The following is a 26,593-nucleotide window of genomic DNA, read 5'->3' on the forward strand; positions in this document are numbered from 1 at the left end:
TGGCAAAGCAAACACACTCAAACTTGTCATTGGCAAAGCAGCCACATTCAACCTTTTCATTGGAAAAGCAACCACATTCAACCTTTTCATTGGAAAAGCAGCCACACTCAAACTTTTCATTGGCAAAGTAGCCACATTCAACCTTTTCATTGGAAAAGCAGCCACACTCAAACTTTTCATTGGAAAAGAAATCAGCCTCAGACTGTGAATCTTACCCCCGGGGGAGGAATGTAACAGAAGTTATTCTGTTCTTAGTGATCCTCACACCTTCACTGCACCAACTAATGCTTTTTGTGACATGTACACTGATCTCGATCAGTTCATGACCCCAGGTGAGGAAAAGTCACAAACTTTCATGAAGAAAAAGAAACAATAACTAGTAATTTCTCCTTTTTCTGGGAGCTCCTGAGCTCTCTTAGGTTCCTTGGGACTGTTGGTGAGGATGGACTGCCCAAACAACCCCCCCAAGGATGGCCTGCCCAAACAACCCCCACCCCTCCCCGAGGATGACCTACCCAAACAACCCCCCCCTATCCTATCCTATCCTATTCTTCTTTCTGCATCTTGTCCCATTTTCAAGCCCAGCACAGTTTATCAGATGTCTGTTTATCATGATCCGGGTCTGCTGAAGATTTCTGCCTGTTAAAAGGAAGTTTGTTCTTCTATGACGGATTAAGCTGGGCTCTTGTAATATAGCCATCAGTAAGGTCCTTTACCTGCTTTATGTAAACATAACAATGAGCATGGTCTTGTTACCTGCTCTTTTGTTAATGTTAACAGACAAACAGTAAGGTCCTTTACCTGCTTTTGTAAAGTGTCTGGAGATAACGCCTGTTATGAATTGACGCTATATAAATAAAGATTGATTGATTGATTGATTGATTGATTGATCATTTAAGCAACACAAAAACTGAAATGGGTCAAATTGACCCTTAACATAATACAAGCATTGAAATACTACATTTCCAGTGAAAACCTATTACACATTCATACGCAAACAAGCCTCACACCAGGAGTGTGTAATGACTTTGTACTGTTGACTTCTGTAAACAGAGGGAGGAGTAAGATGTTGAGAAAGCAAACAAAATGACACTTCCTTGGAGCCTTCATAAAAAATCTGTTGAGCCACTTAGAAACTGTTTGAGTCATGCCAAGAGTAAGTGTATTTAAGATCGGCTCAACAACTTTGTGCGTCATTCAGCTTCTTCATATAAACCTGAAGGTGAGCAGAGCTGCATCAAATGATGAACACAGAGATGGTGAGTACTTTTTCTTGTTTCCTCAAGATAAGTAAGTGTTGGTTGGATTAGTGAATCTGTATCTCAAGGGAGTACAGGGGCAGACAACTGCTTGGGGCCCCAGACAGGTAGGGGGGCCCCTTGCCTCGCTAAGCATCACCTGCATGAGAGGAATTATCTGTGCACAGGAGAGAAAACAGGAGAAGGAAACAGCATCAGGACCATGGCAGACATGATGGTAAATAAAGATTGCAGGCTCTTCCAGATGTGCCAGAGGCCCCAACAGTCTCTAGAATCTCCTCTGAGCTGAACCGAGCGGTGAAGCTTTCCTTTCTGCTGCTTGCATGTAAAGTTTTAAAAGTTGGATTTTGATGCTGTCTGTTTCTCTGTGACAAACTTGAACCATAAATGATGTTCAAGGTGAGGATGTTCAATATTGCAGAAAGGAGAGAAGACGCAGCTCTGTGGGACTCCAGTATTTAAACAAGTGAAACGATGATTGATCCTTTAAAGAGGTCAAACTTGTCTGTGTTAAAAACAGTGTCATGCCAGAGTTACGTTCATGTGACGTAAACCTTCTGCTTACTAACGACGACTCTGGTGTTTGTCTCCTCTCCAGATGAAGTCGGTCGTGTTGTTGCTGTCGGCTCTGGCGGCTCTGTCTTCAGCCGGTCCTCTCGACGTCAGGAGCAGCACAGAGTGGACAACAGGTAAACATTAACGAGAATCACAATCAGCTGATTCTATCGGCCAGGTAGATTTAACACACAAGGAATTTAACTCTGTGCTCTCGCTTTACAAAGTAAACATTAAATAACAGTTAGCTAAAATATAAACAGGTAATTATAAGACTAATATATACAATACTAAATATAAGATAATAGTGCATGGGTCTTTATAAGATAGGAAAGCAGGAAGTGCTGAGAGGAGAGAGAGTGGGTCGAGGTCAGATTGGAAAGTAACTTCTCAGTCTTTGTTTCTTTGTGTACTAAAGTAAAGTGCTGCTTCCTTTTCTCTCTCCTGTCTCCTTCATAGAGTCAGATCTAAATGGCAGTCCGAACATCACAGTGAACGTATCATTGGGATCGAATCCTCGTCTTCAGACGAATCAGTTCAGACAGCAGAAGGAGGTTCAATCCTCCCCCGGCCTGTCGGAGGGAGAATCTTTCCTGGAATGGGTGACCTGGAAAAACTCTCTACCAAACAATGCAGTTTCCATTTATAATGATGATGTTGGTCGCACTGATTACGTCTGCAAATACAAATGTCACGCTGGTTTTTATACCCCCACTAAGGGTTCTTTCTGTTACTATGCCAACGAAGGGGAAGAACATGCTGGTTTCCCGTTTGAGATCCTGGTGAACAAAGACAGCTTTGAGGTCCTGGAGTGGAAGGATGCTTCACGTGGTTCAGTGCCCAAGAACTCAGTGAGAACCTGCCCTGTAGAGAACATACATGTAGGCAAGAACCAATATGGACTTGGTAAGGTTGATACTGACAAGAAGCTCTTCTACTTGCCTTGGGAGGGTTATGCGTATGAGTACTTTGACCACCAGGTCCTGACCGTGAATAAGAATATAGTCAGCCAGCAGATTGACAATGTCAGATACATCACCAATGGATCAGAAATTACCAAATATCCCCCAGAGATCATCCGTGAGTCCACAATCAAAAACCTTCAATGCCACCCAGTGGAGAGAACAGACACTGTCACAAAGACGTACGAGGTGGCTCAAACGTGGGACTTTGGTTTTTCTATCACAACCGGGGTTAAGACAACCTTCACAGTTGGCGTCCCCTTAATTGTTGAAGAAAAGATTGAAGTCGGCCTCGAAACAACATTACAGCTCACTAAGGAAACCACGGTGACAGAATCGGTCACTGATACTGTTTCTGTGCAGCTCAAAGTCCCTCCTAGCAAATCCTGCTCTCTTAATATGATTCGATATAAGAAGAAGCTCACCATCCCGTTCACTGCACGCCTCAGACGCACCTATGGAAACGGCGAGATCCGCACCATGTTCTTCTCTGGGACGTACAAAAGTGTTCAGGTGGCTAAAATGGAGGTGTTGCTCGATAGCTGTCAGCTAGTAGAGAACCCTCAGCCATGTGCATGAAATGTAAAGTCCACCATCATGTTTGAAAAATGATTTATCTGCATGTTTTATTAACTTCCACTTTATAACAATATACATAAAGGCAGTCTGATGAACTGAACATGATTATAGATCTGTGTACATGCACCTTGATGAATCATTTAAACTTGATTAAAGAATCACAGCATTTTAAAATCCACTCAGAGTTTTGTCTTTTGTTTGGATGTTGAAGAGTTTGACTAAAGGGTTTAAAGTGCAACATTTGCATTTCCCCTCAGGGATTAATAATATATATATATATATATATATATATATATATATATATATATATATGATGTGATGTGAGCTCTCTGTTCATAGATAAATAAATCAGTGTGGGTCCAGTAAACAAACATTACAGATATTCTCGTAATGATGAACGGTGGATGTTTTGGCAGCAACATGTCATTCTGAGATTTGTCTTTAGTTTGTGAGCCTCCTGCTGCAGCAAACTACCGATATGTGTTTTCTAACCTTCACTTCATCCACATGCTCCTCTTTCTCTGGGTCAGAAAGTTTACATGAGAGCGTTTGTTGGTCCTGTTGTTGCTCTTTTATGTTTCAGAGTTTTGGCTCCCTCTGGTGGTTGGTGGTGATATGCCGGCTGCTTCAAGGTTCAAGGTTCAAGGTTCTTTATTTGTCAATTCCAAAATATGTCAGACATACAGTGAAATCGAAATTACATTTCCCCCCTCCCCACGGTGCAATGTAGAAAGACAAAGGTAAATAAAATAAAACAAGGTAAAAAGAGGTAAAAAAGATGTAAAAAGATAAATAATATTGACATTAATAAACCTAACTGTGCAAAAGTATTAAGTTAAATAAAATGGAGTATAGAACCAGATTATAAGAAAAGTGAACTTGTGCATGCGTGCAATGTGCAATAAGTGACCAGGGTTCTGTTTCAATGTTCAAACAGGAGGAGGTTCCAGTGTTCAGTGTTCATGGGGGCAGAGGGGAGGGAGGGGAGGGAGGGGAGGGAAGAGAGGGGAGGGAGGGGAGGGAAGAGAGGGGAGGGAAGAGAGGGGAGGGAGGGGAGGGAGGGGAGGGAAGAGAGGGGAGAGAGTTCAGCTTCCTGACAGCTTGGCGGAAGAAGCTGTTTCTCAGTCTGGTAGAGCCGGCCCGCAGGCTGCGGTACCGTCTCCCCGATGGCAGGAGGCTGAAGAGGCTGTGTGAGGGGGGGGGTGGGCTCACTCACAATGCAGGTTGCTTTGCGGGTGAGGCGGGTGCCGTAGAGGTCCAGAAGAGAGGGGAGCGGGACACCGATGATCCGTTCATCCGCCTTCACTGTGCGCTGCAGGGTCCCTCCAGCCACACAGTGATGCAGCTGGTCAGGATGCTCTCCATGGTGCCTCTGTAGAAGGAGCACATGATGGGTCAGGATGCTCTCCATGGTGCCTCTGTAGAAGGAGCACATGATGGGTCAGGATGCTCTCCATGGTGCCTCTGTAGAAGGAGCACATGATGGGTGGGGATGCTCTCCATGGTGCCTCTGTAGAAGGAGCACATGATGGGTGGGGATGCTCGTGCTCTCTTCAGCTTACGGAGGAAGTCGAGGCGCTGCTGGGACTTCTTGGCCAGGGGGGGGGGAGAGAGAGAGAGAGAGAGAGAGAGAGAGAGGGTGAAGTCAGACGAACAAAGACTAAGACCGGAAGCTGTTCGTCTCTTGTTTCAAAATAAAAAATAATAATGTAATACGTAAATGTTTACTGAAATGTTAACAGTTGGGGCTTATTGTGTGTGTGTGTGTGTGTGTGTGTGTGTGTGTGTGTAGATGATGGCCCAATGGACATGTTGCAACATGAGCTGGGAATAGAACCTTCGACCTTATGGTTGAAAGTCGTCCTTCCTGAGCCTCAGCTGTCAGGCTGACACAATACAATCCTAAACTGTGATTGGTTGTTTTCCATGTCAGATGTGGATCTTGTGTAAAAATAAAAGAATTATTCTGGGTTTTGTTTAGCTGGTAGTTTAATTCACATCTTGACTCCGTGCCTCTTGGTAAAGTGTGTTTCCAGGGGTTACTGCACATGACCCTCATAAAGTCCGGCTCTACGGCTTCTGTTTTATCATGCATGAGCGTAATAATGTTCACACCTCATGAACCCTCACGTCACTGATGAAGTGAGAGGCAAATGGAAAACTGACTTAGTCTCAATGCTTAAAATATCTTAGACTTAGACTTAGACTAAACTTTATTGATCCTTTGGGATGACTCCCTCAGGAAATTTAGGTTCCAGCAGCATATACAATAATAGTACAAAATAAAGATCAAAAATGTAACACAAAATACAAAAAATGTATTGTAAGTAACAATATACAGAATAATATAGCATCAATAATAGAACACTCTTCCATTGGAAGGAATATACCAGAAATAGGCATGGAGGAAGCAAAATATACAAAAAAAGAAAAGGCAGTGATTGATTATTGTTGCAATTATTGCACTTGGTTGGTCTATGTAGCATGTTTTCGATTTTTATACTGAAAATTGTAAATAAAGAATTTACACATAAGACATATGCATGGGAACATAATGCACACTGTTGTACTTGCAGTGAACTAATACAGCTATTTCTTTTTGCCAGTAAATATATTTTTGCATGTTAAAGCGTGAAGGAGTTTGTTAACTTGGGACTTAAGAAATAAATGTTTCCATAGATAGATAGATAGATAGATAGATGTATAGATAGATAGATGTATAGATAGATAGATAGATAGATAGATAGATAGATAGATAGATAGATAGATAGATAGATAGATAGATAGATAGATAGATAGATAGATAGATAGATAGATAGATAGATAGATAGATAGATAGATAGATAGATAGATAGATAGATAGATACTTTATTGATCCCGAGGGAAATTCAGGGCATCCAGTAGCAGTATACAGACAGGCAGGACACAAGACATTAGTTATAATACACACCCGCTGTCCCCCCTCCCCCCTGTATACAATAATCCCCCAAACAAGATTTAGCAGCCCCTATGAGACTAAGAGTAAACATAATTACAAGTTAAACCTGTGCAGTTAGCATCAGCATTAGACTTAAACTTATATAGCATAATGTACATAACCTGTGAAGGAGAGAAAATCACGTGCTGATTAAAAGAGACTTGTAAACAGTTAAAGAGCCTTAGAAACAAAGTGCTGACCTTCTAGAAACTACTTACATGTGCATGTACAGAGGTGTTTGAGGTAGTGCCAGAGGTGTGAGTACAGTCATTAAACAGTCAATGCAGCGATGCAGACTGGGCCATTAAAGTGCTCAGCAACATAAAGGAGCAGTGATTAGCATTAAGTGTCCAAAACAATAAGGTGAAACCAGGAGTGATTAGGGTGATTATCATTAAAGTACCCAACTATTGAGGAGCAGATTAGCATTAAGTGTTGAAGACAATAGAGTAAAACTTGACCTAGTTAGGGTGATCATGTCAACCATTATAGATGTAGCATAACACAACAGTAGGATGAAACCAGACATGATTAGAGTGATTATCATTAAAGTGACCTGTGCTCAGTAAGGTGACTATCAATATGCATTAAAGTGTCCAACTGGGGGCTGACTCTGAGGTCAGCAGTGCAGATGAGCAGTGAGAAAAAAAGTGAAAAAAGAGTCCAGGGTTCACCGTGTGCTTCTTCCCTGCTGTGACAGTGAAGTGTTGTACAGTCTGATGGCCTATAGGGGGACAAAAGAGTTCTTGAGTCTGTCCGTGGAGCACGACTGTGACAGCAGTCTGTCACTGAACATGCTCCTCTGACCGGTGAAGCTGCTGTGCAGAGGGTGGTGTGTGTTGTCCATGATGGAGAGCATTTTGTCCAGAGACCTCCTCTCTACCACTGTCACCAGTGAGTCCAGCTCTGTACCCAGCACAGAGCCAGCCCTCCTCACCAGTCTGTCCAGGCGTGCTGCGTCCCTCTTCTTGCAGCTTCGTCCCCAGCACACCACTGAATTGTCTTTCTTTGAAAAATCAAAGAACATGATTCTCATCACGCTGCTCCCTTTGTCCAGACGAGAGAAAGCCCTGTGTAGAAGATAGAGGATGGCATCGTCCACGCCCACCTTTGCCTGGTATGCAAACTGCAGGGGATCCTGTGCGTGTTGGACCTGGGGTCTGAGGTGTTGGAGCAGCAGCCGTTCAAAGGTCTTTATAACGTGGGATGTCAGAGTGATTGGTCTGAAGTCGCCTGGCTCACTGGGGTTTTTCTTCTTGGGGACCGGGGTGAGGCGAGGTCTTCCAGAGCACAGGAACCTTCCCGAGCCGCAGGCTCATGTTGAAGACGTGCTGAAGTGGCTCCCCCAGCTCAGCAGAGCAGGCCTTTAGCATCCTGGGACACACCTTGTCCGGGCCTGCTGCCTTCCTGGAGCGGAGTCTCTTCAGCTCCTTGCTCACCTGGTCTCTGGTGATGGTGGGGGGGTGGGGGGATGGATTGTCTCTGGAGATTGTGTTTGTCCTGGTGGAGGTGTTGGGTGGAGTGAGAGGGAGGGAGGGGGTGTGTAGAGGGGTGCTGGGGGGACAGGCACTGTCTTCTGCATTGTTGTTTTTCTTCTTGCAGCCTGTGATGGTTTTCATGCCCTCCCAGACCTCCCTCATGTTGTTCAGCTGCAGCTTCTGCTCTACCTTCCTTCTGTACTCCTCCTTTGCCTCTCGGAGTCTGACCTTGAGTTCCCCCTGCACACGCTTCAGCTCTGCCTGGTCTCCCTCCTTGAATGCCCTTTTCTTCCTGTTAAGGATCTCCTTGACATCGCTGGTGATCCAGGGCTTGTTGTTCGGGAAGCAGCGCACAGTTTTAGTGGGAACCACAACGTCCATACAGAAGTTCATGTAGTCAGTTGTGCAGTGTGTGACCCCCTCAATGTCCTTACCATGAGTCTCTTGCAGGGCACTCCAGTCAGTGGTCTCAAAACAATCTCTGAGAGCCTCCTCTGCCTCAGGAGACCACTTTCTGAAGGTGCGAGTAGTTATCGGTTGTCTCTGGATCTTAGTCTTGTACTGTGGCTTGAGTAGGACCAGGTTGTGATCGGACTTACCCAGAGGTGGTAAGGGGGTGGCAGTGTAGGCGTCCTTCACGTTTGCATACAGGAGGTCTATTGTCCTGTTCTTCCTGGTAGGACAGCTTACAAACTGGTGAAAGTCCGGTAGTGTGGAGTTCAATGTAACATGGTTAAAGTCCCCTGAGATGGCAATGAAAGCATCAGGGTGCAGCGTTTGTAATCTCGAGATGTTAGAGTGGATGACGTCACACGCAGTCTCGACGTGTGCTCACGGAGGGATGTAAACAACAACAACAATGGCGTGGGAGAACTCCCTGGGCATGTAGTAAGGACGGAGACCTACCGCCAGCAGCTCGATGTCTTTGCTGCACGTTGCCTCCTTCACAGTAACATGTCCATGGTGGCACCATCTGTCAATAAACAGCGAGAGTCCTCCTCCTTTCCGTTTGCCGCTGCGTTTCGTGTCTCTGTCCGCTCTCACTGTAGTGAAGCCCGGTAGATCTACGTTAGCGTCTGGGGTGTTTTGAGTTAGCCAGGTTTCTGTGAGGCACATTAAACTGCACTCTCTAAATGTCCGGTTGTTCCTCATGAGAGCAGCCAGCTCGTCTGTCTTGTTGGTTATGTCATGGTTTGGTTTTGTTCGGTATTTAATCCTGTTTTAGTTTTCATTATTTCCCTTGTGTTCTGTGTATCTATGTTCCTAGTGTGTTTTCCTGTATTCTTGTGTTCTTCTATGTTGCCTGTTAGTTTATTTCCTGTCTTGTGTTTTAAGTCTAGTCTTTAGTGTTTCCTGTTTTATTTTGTATATCTGGTTTTGGTTAAGTTGTACTTTGTACTTGTCTTCAGTGTTCTGGGGTACGTCTCACTTTTCTTATTTGCAGTCTCCTCGGTCCTCGGTCCTCGGCCGAACCGGAAGTAGTTCCAACGCCGCCATGTTGAGGATCGTCCCAAAGCTCTAATAGCGAACGGAGGAGAGAGGATCGAGGAGCGAGGAGGCTGATCCGAGGAGCAATGACCGAGGAGACACGAGAGCTGACTTCACGGAAGTCTTTTCACTGACAGACACGCCCCCTTCTCGTATATCACTCACTGATTGGACGCTGCACAGGATCAGACTTCAGTGAAACAGAGTTTAATAGGGGAGAAAAGAGGGAGATTAAAAAGAGGCTAAACGGAGCGTGGGACATTTAAACAGATGATGAACATCAGTGAGTTTGTAAAGAGTCGCTCTGTGATGAGCTGGGATTAAAAAGAGTCTGATGAAGAGGAGTCCGTTTTATATTCTCACTTATCTTCTGAACGTTTCATCATTTAGATTCTAATCAATCATTTTCAGTATACTGACACATAAATATCTGTTTATAAAATACAGAGTTGGTTGTCTAAATACAGGCTAGGTTAAGTCCAAACTGTTTAATAATAAATAATTATAGACAATTCAAAATGAAATCTTTTAGTCAGTAGAAACTGTCCTTTTGGTTTGAAACAGACTGCAGGTTGTTCTTCAGGTGTTTTTTTTATCAGGTAAAGACACTAAACACTGTAACTGTGTGTGTTTGATGAGAAATAATACAGTGCGTGTGTGTGTGGACATAAACAGCTGTTCGGCTGATTGACAGCTGTACGTGATCAGCTGATGTCGCGTCATGTGACGCTGTCGAGGAAACGACGTCTCATGTGTCTTAAAGCTGATTTCCTCTGTCCTCTCTCCTCGGCTTCGTTTCCTCCGTGCATCTCTGGTGGGCGGGACTAAGACGCAAGTGGAGGAGACAACTCGGAGGACACTCGGTGCAAATAAGGGAACTGAGAAAGGCCCCTGGTCTTGTGTCCTTTTGTTCCTTGTGTTTCCCGCCTTCCTGATTACCCTGATGTTCCTCACCTGTCTCGTTAGTCTCACCTGCGTCTGATTACCCCTTGACATATAAACCTGAAGGTGAGCAGAGCTGCATCAAATGATGAACACAGAGATGGTGAGTACTTTTTCTTGTTTCCTCAAGATAAGTAAGTGTTGGTTGGATTAGTGAATCTGTATCTCAAGGGAGTACAGGGGCAGACAACTGCTTGGGGCCCCAGACAGGTAGGGGGGCCCTTTGCCTCGCTAAGCATCACCTGCATGAGAGGAGTTATCTGTGCACAGGAGAGAAAACAGGAGAAGGAAACAGCATCAGGACCATGGCAGACATGATGGTAAATAAAGATTGCAGGCTCTTCCAGATGTGCCAGAGGCCCCAACAGTCTCTAGAATCTCCTCTGAGCTGAACCGAGCGGTGAAGCTTTCCTTTCTGCTGCTTGCATGTAAAGTTTTAAAAGTTGGATTTTGATGCTGTCTGTTTCTCTGTGACAAACTTGAACCATAAATGATGTTAAAGGTGAGGATGTTCAATGTGGCAGAAAGGAGAGAAGACGCAGCTCTGTGGGACTCCAGTATTTAAACAAGTGAAACGATGATTGATCCTTTAAAGAGGTCAAACTTGTCTGTGTTAAAAACAGTGTCGTTCCAGAGTCACGTTCATGTGACGTAAACCTTCTGCTTACTAACGAGGACTCTGGTGTTTGTCTCCTCTCCAGATGAAGTCGGTCGTGTTGTTGCTGTCGGCTCTGGCAGCTCTGTCTTCAGCCGGTCCTCTCGACGTCAGGAGCAGCACAGAGTGGACAACAGGTAAACATTAACGAGAATCACAGTCAGCTGATTCTATCGGCCAGGTAGATTTAACACACAAGGAATTTAACTCTGTGCTCTCGCTTTACAAAGTAAACATGAAATAATAACAGTTAGCTAAAATATAAACGGGTAATTATAAGACTAATATATACAATACTAAATATAAGATAATAGTGCAGGGGTCTTTATAAGATAGGAAAGCAGGAAGTGCTGAGAGGAGAGAGAGTGGGTCGAGGTCAGATTGGAAACTAACTTCTCACTCTTTGTTTCTTTGTGTACTAAAGTAAAGTGCTGCTTCATTTTCTCTCTCCTGTCTCCTTCATAGAGTCAGATCTAAATGGCGGTCCGAACATCACTGTGAACCCATCATTGGGAATGAATCCTCATTTTCTGCCTCTGACTCCGGTCAGACAGAAGAGGGAGGTTCAATCCTCCCCCAGCCTGTCGGAGGGAGAATCTTTCATGAAATGGGTGACCTGGAAAAACTCTCTACCAAACAATGCAGTTTCCATTTATAATGATGATGTTGGTCGCACTGATTACGTCTGCAAATACAAGTGTCACGCTGGTTTTTATACCCCCACTAAGGGTTCTTTCTGTCACTATGCCGACGCAAAGAAAGAACATGCTGGTATTCCGTTTGAGATCCTGGTGAACAAAAACAACTTTGAGATCCTGGAGTGGAAGGATGGTTCACGTGGTTCAGTGCCCAAGAACTCAGTGAGAACCTGCCCTGCAGAGAACATACATGTAGGCAAGAACCAATATGGACTTGGTAAGGTTGATACTAAGAAGAAGCTCTTCTACTTGCCTTGGAAGGGTTCTGAGCGTACGTTCAAGGACTACCAGGTCCTGACCATGAGTGAGAATATAGTCAGCCAGCAGATTGACAATGTCAGATACATCACTAGTGGATCAGAAATGACCATATATCCTCCAGAGATCATCCGTGTGTCCATAATCAAGAACCTTCAATGCCACCCAGTGGAGAGAACAGACTCTCTCTCAAAGACGTACGAGGTGGCTCAAAAATGGGACTTTGGTTTTTCTATCACAACCGGGGTTAAGACAACCTTCACAGTTGGCGTCCCCTTCATTGTTGAAGAAAAGATTGAAGTCGGCCTCGAAAGAACATTCCAGCTCACTGAGGAAACCCCAGTGACAGAATCGGTCACTGATGTAGTTTCTGTGCAGCTCAAAGTCCCTCCTAACAAATCCTGCTCTCTTAATATGATTCGATATAAGAACAAGCTCACCATCCCGTTCACTGCACGCCTCAGACGCACCTATGGAAACGGCGAGATCCACACCATGTTCTTCACTGGGACGTACAAAAGTGCTCAGGTGGCTAAAATTGAGGTGTTGCTCGATAGATGTCAGCTAGTAAAGAACTCTCCTCCATGTGCATGAAATGTAAAGTCCACCATCATGTTTGAAAAATGATTTATCTGCATGTTTTATTAACTTCCACTTTATAACAATATACATAAAGGCAGTCTGATGAACTGAACATGATTATAGATCTGTGTACATGCACCTTGATGAATCATTTAAACTTGATTAAAGAATCACAGCATTTTAAAATCCACTCAGAGTTTTGTCTTTTGTTTGGATGTTGAAGAGTTTGACTAAAGGGTTTAAAGTGCAACATTTGCATTTCCCCTCAGGGATTAATAAGGTATATATGTATATACACACACACACACATAGACGAAGACGCTGACTGATGTGAGCTCTCTGTTCATAGATAAATAAATCAGTGTGGGTCCAGTAAACAAACAGATATTCTCATAATGATGAACGGTGGATGTTTTGGCAGCAACATGTCATTCTGAGATTTGTCTTTAGTTTGTGAGCCTCCTGCTGCAGCAAACTACCGATATGTGTTTTCTAACCTTCACTTCATCCACATGCTCCTCCTTCTCTGGGTCAGAAAGTTTACATGAGAGCGTTTGTTGGTCCTGTTGTTGCTCTTTTATGTTTCAGAGTTTTGGCTCCCTCTGGTGGTTGGTGGTGATATGCCGGCTGCAGGAGACTCCGCCCACCTATCTATTGATTGAAGATGGGCTTCCTCTCTCTCCTGTGGGACGGCACACACAGTCTGGAGGGTTTCTGGGTTGGTATTAATGTGGACTGTTGTGGTCTGAACAAGCTGGTCATGAGTCTTGACGGACCGAGTCATTTATATTTAAGCCCATATGATTCGTTGTTTCCTTGTCACCAATGTCCAACACTTAAACACCAACGTTTCCAATGTTTGTGTGCAGGGTTGACAGTGTGAAGGAGGTGACTGCAATTTGCATGAATTCAAAGACAAAACACCAAGAACCTGAGTAATACAATCTTAAAATGGACTCTATCTGCAGGGAGCCAGTGAAGGGGGGGGGGGGCTGGTCTTGATGCCTCCAAGGTTTTTGACCATCATGCGCTGTTCTTGTAATTAAGTCAAAGGGTGTCAAAGGGTAACCCTAACCCTAGCCCAACAGCAGGATTAGCATCCTGGTTTATTGGTATGCTAACCAAAACATGCTGTCACCATGTCTACATGAAGAACAAGAAGCTGTGAGACAGGATGAGTGGCTGCTAACCTGCCTGTTAACCATCTTATGTATGCAGACCACCTGGTTACTGTGAGCTGGGGGGGGGGGGGAGAGAGAGAGAGAGAGAGAGAGAGAGAGAGAGAGAGAGAGAGAGGGAGAGAGAGAGAGAGAGGGTGAAGTCAGACGAACAAAGACTAAGACCGGAAGCTGTTCGTCTCTTGTTTCAAAATAAAAAATAATAATGTAATACGTAAATGTTTACTGAAATGTTAACAGTTGGGGCTTATTATGTGTGTGTGTGTGTGTGTGTGTGTGTGTAGATGGGGGCCCAATAGACATGTTGCAACATGAGCTGGGAATAGAACCTTCGACCTTATGGTTGAAAGTCGTCCTTCCTGAGCCTCAGCTGTCAGGCTGACACAATACAATCCTAAATTGTGATTGGTTATTTTCCATGTCAGATGTGGATCTTGTGTAAAAATAAAAGAATTATTCTGGGTTTTGTTTAGCTGGTAGTTTAATTCACATCTTGACTCCGTGCCTCTTGGTAAAGTGTGTTTCCAGGGGTTACTGCACATGACCCTCATAAAGTCCGGCTCTACGGCTTCTGTTTTATCATGCATGAGCGTAATAATGTTCACACCTCATGAACCCTCACGTCACTGATGAAGTGAGAGGCAAATGGAAAACTGACTTAGTCTCAATGCTTAAAATATCTTAGACTTAGACTTAGACTAAACTTTATTGATCCTTTGGGATGACTCCCTCAGGAAATTTAGGTTCCAGCAGCATATACAATAATAGTACAAAATAAAGATCAAAAATGTAACACAAAATACAAAAAATGTATTGTAAGTAACAATATACAGAATAATATAGCATCAATAATAGAACACTCTTCCATTGGAAGGAATATACCAGAAATATGCATGGAGGAAGCAAAATATACAAAAAAGGCAGTGATTGATTATTGTTGCAATTATTGCACTTGGTTGGTCTATGTAGCATGTTTTCGATTTTTATACTGAAAATTGTAAATAAAGAATTTGCACATAAGACATATGCATGGGAACATAATGCACACTGTTTTACTTGCAGTGAACTAATACAGCTATTTCTTTTTGCCAGTAAATATATTTTTGCATGTTAAAGCGTGAAGGAGTTCGTTAACTTGGGACTTAAGAAATAAATGTTTCCATAGATAGATAGATAGATAGATAGATAGATAGATAGATAGATAGATAGATAGATAGATAGATAGATAGATAGATAGATAGATAGATAGATAGATAGATAGATACTTTATTGATCCCGAGGGAAATTCAGGGCATCCAGTAGCAGTATACAGACAGGCAGGACACAAGACATTAGTTATAATACACACCCGCTGTCCCCCCTCCCCCCTGTATACAATAATCCCCCAAACAAGATTTAGCAGCCCCTATGTGACTGAGAGTAAATATAATTACAGGTTAAACCTGTGCAGTTAGCATTAGGATTAGACTTAAAACTTATATAGCATAATGTACATAACCTGTGCAGTTAGCATTAGCATTAGACTTAAACTTATATAGCATAATGTACATAACCTGTGCAGTTAGCATTAGCATTAGACTTAAACTTATATAGCATAATGTACATAACCTGTGAAGGAGAGAAAAACACGTGCTGATTAAAAGAGACCTGTAAACAGTTAAAGAGCCTTAGAAACAAAGTGCTGACCTTCTAGAAACTAGTTACATGTGCATGTACAGAGGTGTTTGAGGTAGTGCCAGAGGTGTGAGTACAGTCATTAAACAGTCAATGCAGAGATGCAGACTGGGCCATTAAAGTGTTCAGCAACATAAAGGAGCAGTGATTAGCATTAAGTGTCCAAAACAATAAGGTGAAACCAGGAGTGATTAGGGTGATTATCATTAAAGTGACCAACTATTGAGGAGCAGATTAGCATTAAGTGTCAAAGACAATAGAGTGAAACTTGACCTAGTTAGGGTGATCATGTCAACCATTACAGATGTAGCATAACACAACAGTAGGATGAAACCAGACATGATTAGAGTGATTATCATTAAAGTGACCTGTGCTCAGTAAGGTGACTATCAACATGCATTAAAGTGTCCAACTGGGGGCTGACTCTGAGGTCAGCAGTGCAGATGAGGAGTGAGAAAAAAAGAGAAAAATTAGTCCAGGGTTCACCGTGTGCTTCTTCCCTGCCGTGACAGTGAAGTGTAGTACAGTCTTATGGCCTATAGGGGGACAAAAGAGTTCTTGAGTCTGTCCGTGGAGCACGACTGTGACAGCAGTCTGTCACTGAACATGCTCCTCTGCCCGGTGAAGGTGCTGTGCAGAAGGTGGTGTGTGTTGTCCATGATGGAGAGCATTTTGTCCAGAGTCCTCCTCTCTACCACTGTCACCAGTGAGTCCAGCTCTGTACCCACCACAGAGCCAGCCCTCCTCACCAGTGAGTCCAGGCGTGCTGCGTCCCTCTTCTTTCAGCTTCCTCCCCAGCACACCACTGAATTGTCTTTCTTTGAGAAATCAAAGAACATGATTCTCATCACGCTGCTCCCTTTGTCCAGATGAGAGTAAGCCCTGTGTAGAAGATAGAGGATGGCATCGTCCACACCCACCTTTGCCTGGTATGCAAACTGCAGGGGATCCTGTGCGTGTTGGACCTGGGGTCTGAGGTGTTGGAGCAGCAGCCGTTCAAAGGTCTTCATAACGTGGGATGTCAGAGCGATTGGTCTGAAGTCGCCTGGCTCACTGGGGTTTTTCTTCTTGGGGACCGGGGTGAGGCACAAGGTCTTCCAGAGCACAGGAACCTTCCCGAGCCGCAGGCTCATGTTGAAGACATGCTGAAGTGGCTCCCCCAGCTCAGCAGAGCAGGCCTTTAGCATCCTGGGACACACCTTGTCCGGGCCTGCTGCCTTCCTGGAGCAGAGTCTCTTCAGCTCCTTGCTCACCTGGTCTCTGGTGATGGTGGGGGGGAGGGGGGATGGATTGTCTCTGGAGATTGTGTTTGTCCTGGTGGAGGTGTTGGGTGGAGTGAGAGGGAGGGAGGGGGTGTGTAGAGGGGTGCTGGGGGGACAGGCACTGTCTTCTGCATTGTTGTTTTTCGTCTTGCAGCCTGTGATGGTTTTCATGACCTCCCAGACCTCCCTCATGTTGTTCTGCTGCAGCTTCTGCTCTACCTTCCTTCTGTACTCCTCCTTTGCCTCTTGGAGTCTGACCTTGAGTTCCCCCTGCACACGCTTCAGCTCTGCCTGGTCTCCCTCCTTGAATGCCCTTTTCTTCCTGTTAAGGATCTCCTTGACATCGCTGGTGATCCAGGGCTTGTTGTTCGGGAAGCAGCGCACAGTTTTAGTGGGAACCACAACGTCCATGCAGAAGTTCATGTAGTCAGTTGTGCAGTGTGTGACCCCCTCAATGTCCTCACCATGAGTCTCTTGCAGGGCACTCCAGTCAGTGGTCTGAAAACAGTCTCTGAGAGCCTCCTCTGCCTCAGGAGACCACTTTCTGAAGGTGCGTGTTGTTACCGGTTGTCTATGGATCTTAGTCTTGTACTGTGGCTTGAGTAGGACCAAGTTGTGATCGGACTTCCCCAGAGGTGGTAGGGGGGTGGCAGTGTAGGCGTCCTTCACGTTTGCATACAGGAGGTCTATTGTCCTGTTCTTCCTGGTAGGACAGCTTACAAACTGGTGAAAGTCCAGTAGTGTGGAGTTCAATTTAACATGGTTAACTCTTTCCCCGCCAGAGAATTCTAGAATGTTTGCCAGCCAGCGCCAGCCTTTTTCACCATTTTCACCAATCTTTCAAGACTCACAGAATATTTTGTTCTTTGAATATGTAAATATTGAATACATCAAAAGAAAGATCAGAGCCTCTGCTTTCATATACAAAAAACTATTTTATTCAAACTTCATTCACTCTTTTTTTATCAGCACTTGAATATCGGCCATTTTCACAAAAAAACCACATTCCGGACAAAAAGCTGAGAAAACAGCACTTTTGTAAAACACACTTATTTTCAATAAAAAAAGTGATTTTGAGTTTACATTTGGATTCTTTTTACTTTCATTTGACAACTACAGTTATATTTTAAAATAAATAACTAAAATAAATAAAAATGATTACATAAAATTATTAATTTTCTTTGAATAGTGTAGCACTACAACATTTACAAACTATATTATACATTTTTCTTCTCTTATACACTCAGAAATACTTTGTTTTTTACAAACACTTAAATATCATTATTATTTTCAATAATAAAACATTAGTTGAACAAAAACCTGATCAAGAAGAGAGACAATTGTGTCTCCCAGGGAAGTGTCTTCTCCACAACAGGGTTTCATGTTGTAACAGTACCCTGTGTCAGAATCGCAAAGGATGTAGGATTTGAACCCATATTTGACAGGTTTTTGGGGATTGTACACCCTGAACGCTAGCCGTCCACGCCACAGAAGCATACCCTCATCAATGCAAATGTTGGTGTTAGGTTGATACATTTGACTGAGTTTAGATAAAAGGTAATATAAGACAGGGCGGACTTTGTACAACCTGTCAGTGCTATTTGCTGGCCTTGATTCATAATCATTGGAGTGTAGAAATCTCCATATGATTTCAAACCGGTTGCGGGACATGACCTTGTTGAAGTAGGGGGAGGCCTAAAGGTCATCTGTAGACCAGTACATTTCAAGGTCAGGCTTACGAATGATATGATCAAGAGCAGCAGCATCATTTAGAGGTCCAGGATTCTCAGTGAAAAGGAAAGTCTTTTGGCTGCCAGTTCATTTCTTTCCACATCAGATTACCTGGACCAGGACCTGCACCTGGCTGGTTTACAGACCCTCTTGCTTGGTCACCAGGTACTTGACCTCCACCACACCAATAAGATCCACAGGTCCGACCTCTGCCTCTTTGCTGTGATCGACCTGTAAATAATTAGAAAGACAATTTTTTTATTCAACAGTGTGATGTGCACAAAGAGAGAAACGTTATTTTTCGGCCTCTTCATATCACATCTTACCATTTTCACCTTGAGTAGTTCTGTGTAAAGGACACCTGGGCCATGAATCCCTGGACTCTGTGTGTAAAATGACAGTAAAATGTCAAACAAATATTCATTTGGTAAATAGTTTGTGTACAAAATGAAAGATAAATTATTTCTTTTTTTATCTTCTCTCACAAGTTAGCAGATGCTCTTGTCTTGTAGTATCTAATAATCATACAATCCAAGTAACATACTATCAAACTAAATAAAATAGGTTATCATGACTCACCTCTTGCACCTACGTGTATGTCTGGACCTTGGAGACCTGAACCTTGGAGACCTGGACTCTGTGTCTGGAAATTACAATAAAAAGTCCGTCAAAAATTCGTTTGGTACATAGTTTATGTACAGAAATGAGAGATATGTTATTTCGACGTCTCGTTATCTCATGAATTATCAGATGCATATGCTATCACGGTGAATCAAAAAAAATAATGTGATCATATCTTACCTCTTACACGTCCTGAAGGTCTGAATGTAGGTCCTGACCTCCGCTGCTGTCTTCATCCAGATCAGTTTCACGGAGGTCAAAAAATGAATGATCAGAGTCTGTATCAATAATTAACTCTGTAGTTTCCGCAGCTGAATATCTCCTTGCTGGCGCCGGCATGTTTGTACTGTTCAAGAGCTTTTATCTCATATCTATACGGCTAATGTTGACTTTTTGACGCGCGTCAAACTCACATACAGACTGATAGAACACCGCCCGCTGGAAAATAAGGACGAAGAAGATGATTGTTTTTTTTCTCTCTACTTTCCCGCGAGTGGTCTTGTTTGTTGGTTTTTGACCCCACAGTCCTGTAACTTTTTCACAATGTCCGCCAGAGCGCCCCCTATCGTATTACACTGAAAACACCAATTGACGGAATATTCCGTCAATGGCGGAGAATGAGTTAAAGTCCCCTGAGATGGCAATGAAAGCATCAGGGTGCAGTGTTTGTAATCTCGAGATGTTCGAGTGGATGACGTCACACGCAGTCTCGACGTGTGCACGGGGTGGAACGTAAACAACAACAACAATGGCGTGGGAGAACTCCCTGGGCATGTAGTAAGGACGGAGACCTACCGCCAGCAGCTCGATGTCTTTGCTGCACGTTGCCTCCTTTACAGTAACATGTCCATGGTGGCACCATCTGTTGTTAATGAACAGCGAGAGTCCTCCTCCTTTCCGTTTGCCGCTGCGTTTCGTGTCTCTGTCCGCTCTCACTGTAGTAAAGCCCGGTAGATCTACGTTAGCGTCTGGGGTGTTTTGAGTCAGCCAGGTTTCTGTGAGGCACATTAAACTGCACTCTCTAAATGTCCGGTTGTTCCTCACGAGAGCAGCCAGCTCGTCTGTCTTGTTGGTTAGACAGTTTACGTTCCCCATAACTATCACAGGAACCGAGGGTGTAAGTTAGAATCAATTCGTGATACCACTGTAACAGTAGGGGTTTCTGTATCTGTGTTAAATGAATAAATAGGACATTATCATGGATCATCTTAGATTTATTTATGGTCAAATAACATAATAACATAACAAAGAATGGCTCAGACTTTCTTCATGACCAGAACCTTGCAGTTACTGGCATGCTGCTCGCAATCTTACATGCTATTGAACCAGGACGCGTGCTGACCAGGATCTCACGATCACTGGCAAAGTATTCTTCTTCACAGTGTTCCTTATATTCTGATAGAAAGACAGCCCACAATTACTTCACTCTGTATAAGGAATGAAGAACTCATCTCCTTGGCTCAAATGTCAAACATCTATGTTAAGCTAAATCTCTCAGACAACAACAGACACTTGGCTTCAAACCAAATATAACTCTGCTACTACTGTAATATGATCTTTTACACATGTATGTAGTACATCTTCACAAACCTAAATGAATTACTCTCACATGGTTGACACAATTAAAAGATATATCCATCAATGTATCAAGATGAATGAATATATGAAAATACGTACTATCAATCTTTTCATGAATCTTATCAACCGTTTGTTCACCACCTTATTTGCCTCTATGAAGGTTTATTCTCTGATGGGCTCACTGCCCAACAGAAATGTAGTTTTGCTTATGTAAATTATGTAAGCTGAATTTTCACAAACAAAAACCACACAACCACACTTTTTATTGGCAAAGCAAACACACTCAAACTTGTCATTGGCAAAGCAGCCACATTCAACCTTTTCATTGGAAAAGCAACCACATTCAACCTTTTCATTGGCAAAGCAGCCACACTCAAACTTTTCATTGGAAAAGCAGCCACACTCAAACTTTTCATTGGAAAAGCAGCCACACTCAAACTTTTCATTGGAAAAGAAATCAGCCTCAGACTGTGAATCTTACCCCCGGGGGAGGAATGTAACAGAAGTTATTCTGTTCTTCGTGATCCTCACACCTTCACTGCACCAACTAATGCTTTTTGTGACATGTACACTGATCTCGATCAGTTCATGACCCCAGGTGAGGAAAAGTCACAAACTTTCATGAAGAAAAAGAAACAATAACTAGTAATTTCTCCTTTTTCTGGGAGCTCCTGAGCTCTCTTTGGTTCCTTGGGACTGTTGGTGAGGATGGCCTGCCCAAACAACCCCCCCAAGGATGGCCTGCCCAAACAACCCCCCCCCCTCCCGAGGATGACCTGCCCAAACAACCCCCCCAAGGATGGCCTGCCCAAACAACCCCCCCCCCTCCCGAGGATGACCTGCCCAAACAACCCCCCCCCCCCTCCCCAGGATGGCCTGCCCAAACAACCCCCCCAAGGATGGCCTGCCCAAACAACCCCCCCCCCCAACCTATCCTATCCTATTCTTCTTTCTGCATCTTGTCCCATTTTCAAGCCCAGCACAGTTTATCAGATGTCTGTTCATCATGATCCGGGTCTGCTGAAGATTTCTGCCTGTTAAAAGGAAGTTTGTTCTTCTATGACGGATTAAGCTGAGCTCTTGTAATATAGCCATCAGTAAGGTCCTTTACCTGCTTTATGCAAACATAACAATGAGCATGGTCTTGTTACCTGCTCTTTTGTTAATGTTAACAGACAGACAGTAAGGTCCTTTACCTGCTTTTGTAAAGTGTCTGGAGATAACGCCTGTTATGAATTGACGCTATATAAATAAAGATTGATTGATTGATTGATTGATCATTTAAGCAACACAAAAACTGAAATGGGTCAAATTGACCCTTAACATAACACAAGCATTGAAATACTACATTTCCAGTGAAAACCTATTACACATTCATACGCAAACAAGCCTCACACCAGGAGTGTGTAATGACTTTGTACTGTTGACTTCTGTAAACAGAGGGAGGAGTAAGATGTTGAGAAAGCAAATAAAATGACACTTCCTTGGAGCCTTCATAAAAAATCTGTTGAGCCACTTAGAAACTGTTTGAGTCATGCCAAGAGTAAGTGTATTTAAGATCGGCTCAACAACTTTGTGCGTCACTCAGCTTCTTCATATAAACCTGAAGGTGAGCAGAGCTGCATCAAATGATGAACACAGAGATGGTGAGTACTTTTTCTTGTTTCCTCAAGATAAGTAAGTGTTGGTTGGATTAGTGAATCTGTATCTCAAGGGAGTACAGGGGCAGACAACTGCTTGGGGCCCCAGACAGGTAGGGGGGCCCCTTGCCTCGCTAAGCATCACCTGCATGAGAGGAGTTATCTGTGCACAGGAGAGAAAACAGAAAAAGGAAACAGCATCAGGACCATGGCAGACATGATGGTAAATAAAGATTGCAGGCTCTTCCAGATGTGCCAGAGGCCCCAACAGTCTCTAGAATCTCCTCTGAGCTGAACCGAGCGGTGAAGCTTTCCTTTCTGCTGCTTGCATGTAAAGTTTTAAAAGTTGAATTTTGATGGCTTCTGTTTCTCTGTGACAAACTTGAACCATAAATGATGTTAAAGGTGAGGATGTTCAATGTGGCAGAAAGGAGAGAAGACGCAGCTCTGTGGGACTCCAGTATTTAAACAAGTGAAACGATGATTGATCCTTTAAAGAGGTCAAACTTGTCTGTGTTAAAAACAGTGTCGTTCCAGAGTCATGTTCATGTGACGTAAACCTTCTGCTTACTAACGAGGACTCTGGTGTTTGTCTCCTCTCCAGATGAAGTCGGTCGTGTTGTTGCTGTCGGCTCTGGCGGCTCTGTCTTCAGCCGGTCCTCTCGACGTCAGGAGCAGCACAGAGTGGACAACAGGTAAACATTAACGAGAATCACAGTCAGCTGATTCTATCGGCCAGGTAGATTTAACACACAAGGAATTTAACTCTGTGCTCTCGCTTTACAAAGTAAACATTGAATAAAAACAGTTAGCTAAAATATAAACAGGTAATTATAAGACTAATATATAGAATACTAAATATAAGATAATAGTGCATGGGTCTTTATAAGATAGGAAAGCAGGAAGTGCTGAGAGGAGAGAGAGTGGGTCGAGGTCAGACTGGAAAGTAACTTCTCACTCTTTGTTTCTTTGTGTACTAAAGTAAAGTGCTGCTTCCTTTTCTCTCTCCTGTCTCCTTCATAGAGTCAGATCTAAAGGGCAGTCCGAACATCACTGTGAACCCATCATTGGGAATGAATCCTCATTTTCTGCCTCTGACTCCGGTCAGACAGAAGAGGGCGGTTCAATCCTCCCCCAGCCTGTCGGAGGGAGAATCTTTCCTGAAATGGGTGACCTGGAAAAACTCTTTACCAAACAATGCAGTTTCCATTTATAATGATGATGTTGGTCGCACTGATTACGTCTGCAAATACAAATGTCACGCTGGTTTTTATACCCCCACTAAGGGTTCTTACTGTCACTATGCCGACGCAAACAAAGAACATGCTGGTATTCCGTTTGAGATCCTGGTGAACAAAAACAACTTTGAGATCCTGGAGTGGAAGGATGGTTCACGTGGTTCAGTGCCCAAGAACTCAGTGAGAACCTGCCCTGCAGAGAACATACATGTAGGCAAGAACCAATATGGACTTGGTAAGGTTGATACTAAGAAGAAGCTCTTCTACTTGCCTTGGAAGGGTTCTGAGCGTACGTTCAAGGACTACCAGGTCCTGACCATGAGTGAGAATATAGTCAGCCAGCAGATTGACAATGTCAGATACATCACTAGTCGATCAGAAATGACCATATATCCCCCAGAGATCATCCGTGTGTCCATAATCAAGAACCTTCAATGCCACCCAGTGGAGAGAACAGACTCTCTCTCAAAGACGTACGAGGTGGCTCAAAAATGGGACTTTGGTTTTTCTATCACAACCGGGGTTAAGACAACCTTCACAGTTGGCGTCCCCTTCATTGTTGAAGAAAAGATTGAAGTCGGCCTCGAAAGAACATTCCAGCTCACTGAGGAAACCACAGTGACAGAATCGGTCACTGATGTAGTTTCTGTGCAGCTCAAAGTCCCTCCTAACAAATCCTGCTCTCTTAATATGATGCGATATAAGAACAAGCTCACCATCCCGTTCACTGCACGCCTCAGACGCACCTATGGAAACGGCGAGATCCACACCATGTTCTTCACTGGGACGTACAAAAGTGTTCAGGTGGCTACAATTGAGGTGTTGCTCGATAGATGTCAGCTAGTAAAGAACCCTCAGCCATGTGCATGAAATGTAAAGTCCACCATCATGTTTGAAAAATGATTTATCTGCATGTTTTATTAACTTCCACTTTATAACAATATACATAAAGGCAGTCTGATGAACTGAACATGATTATAGATCTGTGTACATGCACCTTGATGAATCATTTAAACTTGATTAAAGAATCACAGCATTTTAAAATCCACTCAGAGTTTTGTCTTTTGTTTGGATGTTGAAGAGTTTGACTAAAGGGTTTAAAGTGTAACATTTGCATTTCCCCTCAGGGATTAATAAGGTATATATGTATATACACACACACACACATAGACGAAGACGCTGACTGATGTGAGCTCTCTGTTCATAGATAAATAAATCAGTGTGGGTCCAGTAAACAAACAGATATTCTCATAATGATGAACGGTGGATGTTTTGGCAGCAACATGTCATTCTGAGATTTGTCTTTAGTTTGTGAGCCTCCTGCTGCAGCAAACTACCGATATGTGTTTTCTAACCTTCACTTCATCCACATGCTCCTCCTTCTCTGGGTCAGAAAGTTGACATGAGAGCGTTTGTTGGTCCTGTTGTTGCTCTTTTATGTTTCAGAGTTTTGGCTCCCTCTGGTGGTTGGTGGTGATATGCCGGCTGCTTGCTCAGGAGACTCCGCCCACCTACCTATTGATTGCAGATGGGCTTCCTCTCTCTCCTGTGGGACGGCACACACAGTCTGGAGGGTTTCTGGGTTGGTATTAATGTGGACTGTTGTGGTCTGAACAAGCTGGTCAAGAGACTTGACGGACCGAGTCATTTATATTTAAGCCCATATGATTCGTTGTTTCCTTGTCACCAATGTCCAACACTTAAACACCAACGTTTCCAATGTTTGTGTGCAGGGTTGACAGTGTGAAGGAGGTGACTGCAATTTGCATGAACTGAAAGACAAAACACCAAGAACCTGAGTAATACAATCTTAAAATGGACTCTATCTGCAGGGAGCCAGTGAAGGGGGGGGGGTTTTGACCATCATACGCTGTTCTTGTAATTAAGTCAAAGGGTGTCAAAGGGTAACCCTAACCCTAGCCCAACAGCAGGATTAGCATCCTGGTTTATTGGTATGCTAACCAAAACATGCTGTCACCATGTCTACATGAAGAACAAGAAGCTGTGAGACAGGATGAGTGGCTGCTAACCTGCCTGTTAACCATCTTATGTATACAGACCACTTGGTTACTGTGAGCTGGGGGGGGGAGAGAGAGAGAGAGAGAGAGAGAGGGTGAGAGAGAGAGAGAGACTAAGACCGGAAGCTGTTCGTCTCTTGTTTCAAAATAAAAAATAATAATGTAATACGTAAACGTTTACTGAAATGTTAACAGTTGGGGCTTATTGTGTGTGTGTGTGTGTGTGTGTGTGTGTGTGTGTGTGTGTGTGTAGATGGGGGCCCAATGGACATGTTGCAACATGAGCTGGGAATAGAACCTTCGACCTTATGGTTGAAAGTCGTCCTTCCTGAGCCTCAGCTGTCAGGCTGACACAATACAATCCTAAATTGTGATTGGTTATTTTCCATGTCAGATGTGGATCTTGTGTAAAAATAAAAGAATTATTCTGGGTTTTGTTTAGCTGGTAGTTTAATTCACATCTTGACGCCGTGCCTCTTGGTAAAGTGTGTTTCCAGGGGTTACTGCACATGACCCTCATAAAGTCCGGCTCTACGGCTTCTGTTTTATCATGCATGAGCGTAATAATGTTCACACCTCATGAACCCTCACGTCACTGATGAAGTGAGAGGCAAATGGAAAACTGACTTAGTCTCAATGCTTAAAATATCTTAGACTTAGACTAAACTTTATTGATCCTTTGGGATGACTCCCTCAGGAAATTTAGGTTCCAGCAGCATATACAATAATAGTACAAAATAAAGATCAAAAATGTAACACAAAATACAAAAAATGTATTGTAAGTAACAATATACAGAATAATATAGCATCAATAATAGAACACTCTTCCATTGGAAGGAATATACCAGAAATAGGCATGGAGGAAGCAAAATATACAAAAAAAAGGCAGTGATTGATTATTGTTGCAATTATTGCACTTGGTTGGTCTATGTAGCATGTTTTCGATTTTTATACTGAAAATTGTAAATAAAGAATTTACACATAAGACATATGCATGGGAACATAATGCACACTGTTGTACTTGCAGTGAACTAATACAGCTATTTCTTTTTGCCAGTAAATATATTTTTGCATGTTAAAGCGTGAAGGAGTTCGTTAACTTGGGACTTAAGAAATAAATGTTTCCATAGATAGATAGATAGATAGATAGATAGATCGATAGATCGATAGATAGATAGATAGATAGAAAGATACTTTATTGATCCCGAGGGAAATTCAAG

General features: G+C 43.3%; 3 protein-coding genes and 1 long non-coding RNA gene across 4 annotated transcripts; all 4 read left to right on the forward strand.

Moving 5' to 3' along the window:
* Positions 1-1,538: 1,538 nt before the first annotated feature.
* LOC306835965 lies at positions 1,539-2,322 on the forward strand. Its single transcript, XR_013780719.1, has 3 exons — positions 1,539-1,658; positions 1,858-1,948; positions 2,274-2,322. It is a non-coding gene; the product is annotated as an uncharacterized lncRNA (long non-coding RNA).
* Positions 2,323-2,412: 90 nt separating this feature from the next.
* LOC306821597 (natterin-4-like) lies at positions 2,413-3,355 on the forward strand (the record flags this gene model as incomplete). Its single annotated transcript, XM_079340117.1, has 2 exons — positions 2,413-2,416; positions 2,562-3,355. The coding sequence occupies 2 exons, from the start codon at positions 2,413-2,415 to the stop codon at positions 3,353-3,355; spliced, it is 798 nt and encodes a 265-aa protein (XP_079196243.1).
* Positions 3,356-11,410: 8,055 nt separating this feature from the next.
* LOC306821683 (natterin-3-like) lies at positions 11,411-12,623 on the forward strand (the record flags this gene model as incomplete). Its single annotated transcript, XM_079340236.1, has 1 exon — positions 11,411-12,623. One exon carries the CDS (start codon positions 11,411-11,413, stop codon positions 12,443-12,445), a length of 1,035 nt encoding a protein of 344 aa, XP_079196362.1. The 3' UTR covers positions 12,446-12,623.
* Positions 12,624-22,108: 9,485 nt separating this feature from the next.
* LOC306833995 (natterin-3-like) lies at positions 22,109-24,403 on the forward strand (the record flags this gene model as incomplete). Its single annotated transcript, XM_079359705.1, has 3 exons — positions 22,109-22,123; positions 22,722-22,812; positions 23,141-24,403. The coding sequence occupies 3 exons, from the start codon at positions 22,109-22,111 to the stop codon at positions 24,223-24,225; spliced, it is 1,191 nt and encodes a 396-aa protein (XP_079215831.1). The 3' UTR covers positions 24,226-24,403.
* Positions 24,404-26,593: the final 2,190 nt, after the last annotated feature.

This window comes from Symphodus melops (assembly GCF_947650265.1).
Source record: "Symphodus melops genome assembly, chromosome: 1".
NCBI classification, from domain to species: Eukaryota; Metazoa; Chordata; class Actinopteri; order Labriformes; family Labridae; genus Symphodus; species Symphodus melops.